Source organism: Leptinotarsa decemlineata, unplaced genomic scaffold (genome assembly GCF_025532065.1).
Source record: "Leptinotarsa decemlineata unplaced genomic scaffold, Ldec_3_MD MMD2_tig00001393_RagTag_RagTag, whole genome shotgun sequence".
Classification (NCBI taxonomy): domain Eukaryota; kingdom Metazoa; phylum Arthropoda; class Insecta; order Coleoptera; family Chrysomelidae; genus Leptinotarsa; species Leptinotarsa decemlineata.
The window spans coordinates 7,647,242-7,654,630 of record NW_027412562.1 but is presented as its reverse complement, the minus strand read 5'-3'; the positions used below and the strand labels follow the sequence as shown (position 1 = coordinate 7,654,630).

The 7,389-nt window shown below is 32.9% G+C and overlaps 1 protein-coding gene across 1 annotated transcript; it reads left to right on the top strand.

The window, feature by feature from the left end:
* Positions 1-960: 960 nt before the first annotated feature.
* LOC111512491 (uncharacterized) lies at positions 961-5,514 on the top strand. Its single transcript, XM_023168626.2, has 3 exons — positions 961-1,181; positions 1,242-1,433; positions 4,593-5,514. Exons 1-3 carry the CDS (start codon positions 1,068-1,070, stop codon positions 4,956-4,958), a joined length of 672 nt encoding a protein of 223 aa, XP_023024394.2. The 5' UTR covers positions 961-1,067; the 3' UTR covers positions 4,959-5,514.
* Positions 5,515-7,389: the final 1,875 nt, after the last annotated feature.

Genomic DNA, 7,389 nt, shown 5'->3' with positions numbered 1-7,389 from the left:
CGTTATAATCTATATGCATTTTCGCATCACAGTGGGGCAACTTACAGCGGGCATTACACAGCATACTGCGCAGATACCATTATACTGTCTTGTGGCACAAATACAACGATTCATACGTGTTAACAAAATCGCTTGTGTGTAAAGAAACACGTCCTCTTTTATAAAACGGATGAAACGAAATCGCACCTTGGAGATAACTAAGAGGATGTTTCTTTATGCTCCTGTTCCAATATTTTTTATATTTATATTCAAATATGTAATTGTGTACTTGATAAGTTGAACTTATATTGTTTCATTATACTTACCATATTATATTACCTGAATAAAATTTGTATCCCATCACATATACATAATAACTAGTGATTCGAAAAGGTGTTCAGTGAGCCAGTGTGATAGGTATAATATGTTGAAAACTATGCCAATGCAAAACTTTTCTGAAGATACGGAACTAACAAAAATTATAATCTCATTATAATACTCATTATAACCACAGAATGGAGATACCACTGTCACACTCATTTCGTAAGGAGAGTATTTCAACATAGAACTTTGTAGGCCCAGACTATATAAACACATAATTATAACCCTGATCGTGCCCCACATTAGACTATCTGCCAAATAACGGATCACTACCGCCAACAATTCTTCTACAACAGATACTTTATGAGATTTTTTCAATAACAAACATAATATTACGTGGAAATTTCAACAGAAAATGTCACTTTTTCTCTTTTTCCTTAAATTTTTGCAGTCACCTTGCGGCAATTGTCCATTCGAATAAATATAGTAGAAGAATAGGCAAGTTCTTAAATTCACTAAAAAAAATCGGATATACACTTTTCCTCAACCATTGGAAATGCGTTTGGGGTGGACACATAAATGAATCCATTAGATCAATCCGTGGACTCTTCAACTCATCGGTGAATTTAAGAACTCGTCTAATAATGTTGATAATTTTGAGAGCACGTGGCAACCTGGCAACGCTGCAACAACTGTCTGAGAAATAACATTATTTATTTTTAAATTATTTTGCTCGTTGCAATTGTTTATTGAATATAATAAAGCCAATGAATACCCCTGCTATGTTTTATCACAGTATTTTCAGCGGCACGACAGAAACCCAAAATCAAACAATGTGGGAGAACTTTCCTCATGTAGTGAAATTAGAACCTGACTCCAGTGTAATAAAATACACATTATTTCTAATAATATAAGAGAATCAATTCTTTCAAAATTTTCAGATTGAATTTACGGAGCCTGAAATCTGTGAACCTATAGTGCCCAAGAAGGGGAAACAGCAACAATGTAAAGTGTGTGGTAAAATATTGTCTTCTACTTCGAGCTATTATGTACATTTAAAACTACATTCGCAGAACAAACCTTACTCATGTACAGTGTGCGATGCATCATTTTGTCGAAAACCGTACTTGGAGGTAAGAATATTTGAGGCGAACAGCTTTATAGATTAACTAATGTTAGGGTAATGCTAACCCTTCTGAAAAATAGAGTTCCAGATTAGCGTGCATTCATGTATAAATGCCACTGCAAATGTAACAAATGTGAAAGACGGTTATATTTTTTCTCTTGAGGAAGGAACTATTCATTATGGACGAATCAGAGCATGAAATCCGTGTTACAAGAAAAAATTTAACAAACCTACAACTACAGTTCAATGCTGATGGCTAATGTTGCATTGCTTAATCTAAAGAGTCAGCCTAAAGAGTTCTTTACTTTAGGTGAAGTAATAAGGCATGAGAAAAAAATCACCTATTTTCAGTGAGTATATTCACATACATGTCATAACAAATGTTGGCAATCATGATTTTTTACCACTTGTAACTTGCCACTCATGCCCTGTTCATGAATCTGCATTTTATTCAATGACAATGTATCTCAATCTCATCTGTTGGTATAAGAAAAAACTTTAAATTAAAGGTAGATGCATGCACCAGTTTTTGAGCTAGTAGTAAGAAGTTGAATCATTTATTGTCAATAGTAACTTTCACATATGTATTGTAATTTTAGTCATAACAAATATTGGCTAAATATTTCCTACAACCTGAAATTTGTAACTTGATACTTGTGTATGAATCCACCTTTGATAATTGTTCGTATTTCTCGCTCAGGCTTTTTTTTTGAGAAATTTCAATTAGACTTTCATATTTTTGTCTGCTGATCATGAATCTAATATCAAAACTTGGCACACCAGTCTAATTTTGGAAATACCACTCAAAACTCACTCAGATAATAAACACTTGTAAAATGACACCTTCTTTATCTGATGATTATAATATACTTTATTGTGCATGAAATAAATCGTAGTTACAAAGCTTGAGTGATACAATATAGTATACAATGTCAAATGAAGTAAAAAAAACAATACTGTATAAAATTTTTGATAAAATTAACTGATTAAAGTAGTGAATGTATCAGAAGTATTCTCCAAGATTATAATAGGCTTTCATATATTCAATAAGGGATTTCATATTGCCCACTGACTTAACAATGTCCGTACAAATTTCGATTTGTTGAACATTACATGAAATTCTAAATTCAAAGAATGAGAACTGCAGTGTATATACAAATATCGAGGAAATTACTTTTGGATGAATACTTGAACTGGTTTTTATCTAAATTTCAGAAAAGTTCTGATCCCTAAAACCCCACCTGTATACAGCCTTTCAAAAGTGCTACAATTTGACTGATAAAAAGTTGTACATACTTGATGAACCACATTGTATAGAGTGACGATCTCAGTCATCCAAAACAAGCATTTTTCCGATCACCACAAATGCAATACTCTTATCTTGAAGTGCGTTTCACCAATCAAGTTAGCGTCTTGTTTTCTTCATCTCCTGAAGACGCCAACTTGGTTGGTGAAACGTACGTCAAGAATGGTATTGCAGGTCTAGTGATTCGGAAAAGTGCTTGTTTTGGATTTATTCTACGCCAGTTTAACCTTTTATTTTGTTATCAGTTATGTTCACAAGTTGAAATTTATTCCCTTTGAGCCAAAAAAAGACAGCAACTTTTTAGGGTCTTTTCTTTAGGCGCTTCCTATCTTCCATGACCCTGCCCGTAAATCAGGCTGAATTCGGCCGATAGCGTGGGTTATGTTGGCTTTGAGGACCGCTTTGGTTTGTGTCTTATTCGCATACACATGCGACTTGAAAAAACTCTATTAGGAAACATACTCATTCATCTAGAAATGGGCCTCAGTGCTGAAGATGATTTTTCGATGAAAATTGGTGTCAGTTACTAACACGTCATTGTCTATAACCGTTTACCTTCAGTTCCTGGGTTAGTTGAATTGTCTTCGGGTGTAGGCCCAAATCACAAAATTCGTCAAGTTGTGGTCTGAGCAACGCCGAGTTCTTGTGAGCGACGCGAAATCGACTGCCTTGGATTCTCCAGCACACTCTCCCAGACAGCGGCTATGTTTTTGGTAGATCTTGCGTTTCGTCAACGTACGGGTGTTGGTCGGTTGTTTACTGAACCAGTGAAGTCAGATTTATGCACCACATTGTGAATAGTTCTCCCAGTAGGACGATTATGCCGACCGTAAAATTGGCAATGCGCGCGGTACGTTGCCCGAACCCACTTTAATAAAACAATTTTGTTATTTGCACGTGTTTTTGAATGCAATATCCGTCCATAGTGATTTGGCAAAACACACTGAATAAATGACAACTAATTTGACAGATGTAGCTTCAAAAAGATGTCCGTTATCAATTGTCAAAGTTCGTAAGTTCTTGTTGGAAGACCCTATATATTTCACAGTTTGATCTCTTGACAATGACGGTTATTATGAGAAAATTTATTTGTAATTTCTTCGAAATTTCACTTACATAGAACACTCATCCTCAATAGCGAACATCAATGTTTCGAAACAGGATACTTGTTTTATTGCGTCTTCAACACCAATGTGGATAACATTACAAGATGAAATTCTCAATTAATTCATGAAATTATGACTTTGAGTTAAATTCATACGTGTAGTTCAATGTTTATTTGAAAGTAGTTGTTTCCAGAAGGTTTTATCTTCTAGTTCGTATCTGAAAATAACTTCCAATGCATGATCTACATATCTTTGTAGAGGGTTTATTTCGAAATTAACTGCCTTTTTGTATAATGATGGAGAAGTAAGAAGCCAAAAGTTTTTATAGTTTTTCTTACTATTCAACAACCAAAATAAATATTATTACTGTTACGAGGTGTCAGAAGCTGAGTAAAATTTTCACAATGTAATTATTATCATTAGCAGTAAAACTCAATTTTTACTATTTTAACATTGTAAACAAATCATAACAGAAATTGTAGTGAAGTGACAATATCATTTATAGAGCATTGCTTAAAAATGATTTATTTTTGTATGTATTTTTATTATGTGACAACATTTTGAATGGAGAATAACGGATCGCGGTATGCAACCTTGAAAAAGACGTCATTTCATGAGTTTTTATTACCAAAAGAGAAATCCTGAAATTTACGATTATCCGACAGTTTCAGCTTTCGAGTGGCCACATCTTCCACTTTTGAAGAAGTCCAGAGTTATTATTTTCACTTCTCAAAGTTCATTTGTTATTTTTCAGGTGCACATGCGGACACACACAGGTGAAAAACCATTTGAATGTGATATCTGCCACAAACGTTTCACACAGAAGTCGAGCCTCAATACCCATAAAAGAAATCACACTGGACTGAAGCCATATGTGTGTCAAATATGTTTCAAAAGTTTTTCTATCAAATCGTATCTGGTGGCACACGAGTATAGTCACGCAGCTGCAAACGGCATACCATGTAATATATGTCAAACAAGGTTCAACAGTCGAAGTGAATATACAACCCACATGGAATCTCACAAAACTAGGGAGTTTGAGTGCAAATACTGCCATAAGTTCTTTACCAAAGAGTCGTATCTCATTAGGCATAGGATCCGTGTTCACAATGATGATTGAATTTGTCAGGTATCCACCTGTTGGCAAGGGTTTGGATATCTACAGCAAGATGTTCGATGAAAGTGTCTCAGTTAGATTAATAAGAAATGTACATTTGTCGAAAAGAATCGAAATTCAGCATTCTTTTTTATATATTTTCATGTATTATTTACAAATAAATGTCATTTATATTCATTTATTGGAGAAACTTTCCGCTAATATTAACTACAGGCTTACATAACTGAAATGAAAACTCATTAAACTCAAGAATCATGCTTTCTGAGTAGTTAAAAAGTGGAGAGTAAAAGACTTGCAGCTGAAAACTCTAATAAGAATACTGTTTTCTTTTGATGATTCTATTATAGACAGTCTCATTAAATGACATTTACTATTTATAATGAGTGATTTTTTGATATTTATTGCCTTAATATTGTTTATGCACAACTAGACTGAAATGTTGTATTTTTTTGTTTGAATGTGATTGACATGGTTTTTGTTGGTTGGAGTTGAAACTTTTATTAAAATATGCAGAATCTGACAATAGAGAAATGAATAAAATAATAAATAATGCCAATGACATATGTGTTTGTTATTCACCGTCACTTTCATTCTAAGATATCAGATATATTTATGGATGACTTTCTATTTACTCCTGAGCCTTCAAAAATTAAGCCCAGGAGCCCTCCGAATTCTATACGAGGTAGTTCAAAGAGATAAATCGTAACAAGTTAAGACTTTCAGGTCAGGTTAGGGCTCTCAACGCTTAAAAAATATTAATATTTGACAAAAAACTACTGCTTGATTGCTCACCAAGTATCATCGATGAATATTTTTCTGCTAGCTTTCAACATGTGCTTCTATCGAAGGCTGTTCTAAGATGCAATTTTAAACATATATTCCTATATACATTTTTTATGAAGTTCATATTAATTTTCATTCTATATTCACATTGAACTGTAATTGTATGACAGATATTATTTGCAAATGATATTTTAGATCTAGATTTTTGCTTAGATTCATGATTAACTTCCCTTGTGATAGCTTCACTTTTGAGAACATTGTTCTTCAGATAATAGAGCATATCTTGATTGATAGGATGATTGGGAATAATTTGAGCATTTTGACATTTCATCATTTTTTTATTTTTCCATACTATAGATATATGTATTGTTAAGAACATACTTGGGTTTCAGAAGTCGTTCCAAAAATAACAGAAAAAAGTTTTGTTGAAGACTCATTTGAAAAGTATTTTTTGTTATGAAGATGATTGAGAGAGGTACTTAATTTATTCATTATCAAATAGAGAGTTGACTAAAAACGGTGAATTCAAACTCGAAAACAGTTTGTTCTTGTTTTCAACTGGAACACTGTATTTTTATTATACAATTCATATCCCTGTGAAATGCGCTATATAAAAGTATGGAGTTATCTACCTAGTACTTCGGGTGAGTTTTACCATGAAAACAGACAAAATATATTTGAGCAAATTTTATCGATCAAGTTGTTCGTCTCAAAAGAGCATTTTGACAGAATATTTTTTCTGGAAAAAATGAAAAGATATGTTTTCCGTTTTTATATTTAATAATGAGAAGACAGCCAAAAAGATTTTTTCCCAAAAAACTGATCTCTCCTTAAAAATTCCTATACCAATTAAATTTTTTTTCACCATTAAAAAGTAATTTGACTGAGATACTGGGTGATTCAATATTTGAAAATAATATTTTTCTTGTTTTTTCTCGGAAGTGTTAGAATCCACGTTTTATTTTTAGAGCACTTAGGCTTGAAATTTTTCGGCGTTCCTTAATAAACCTAGTTAACAATGTAAACTCTTTTGTAGATTATTTTCTCCTTGAGGATTTTCAATAATTTTTCTTCTTTTGGGATCAATAACATTTGAAGATTGAGTATCCTGGAGAGTTGATCACCTGAAAATCTATAATTTTGTCTCCAATTTATTTCAATCTGAAATTTGATCTTGAAGTTTTTGCTGGAGAAATTTTTTTTAACTTTTTTTGTTGTACTTTTCGATTCGCTACATATTTACCTATACAATTCATATTATGAGGGGCTTCTCAAGAAGAAAGCACATCTTGATTAAAATATAGTGTTCCATTCGAAGAAAAAAAATTGGTTTGGAAGTTTCGATTCACTCAGGATTTGTTTGTTTGAAGGTGGTTGATAATGTTTCATGGTGATTTTCTCTAGTTCGGACATCCAGTGTCTAATAATATGTTTCTCCGTTAACCAGGTGTCGCACCCCTACGAACGACAACCCTCAGAAGTTGAAACTTGTGCGAGCTAAGGATTAATGAAGTCTTATCTTTTAACGTGTGATTCCTAACACGACGATAATAATAATATTTATTAGTCTCAAGAAACACAATGTTTTTAGACACATCAATACAATTTCTAAAATAGATTTGAGAGGGTAAGATTTGTCAATATAGTTTTT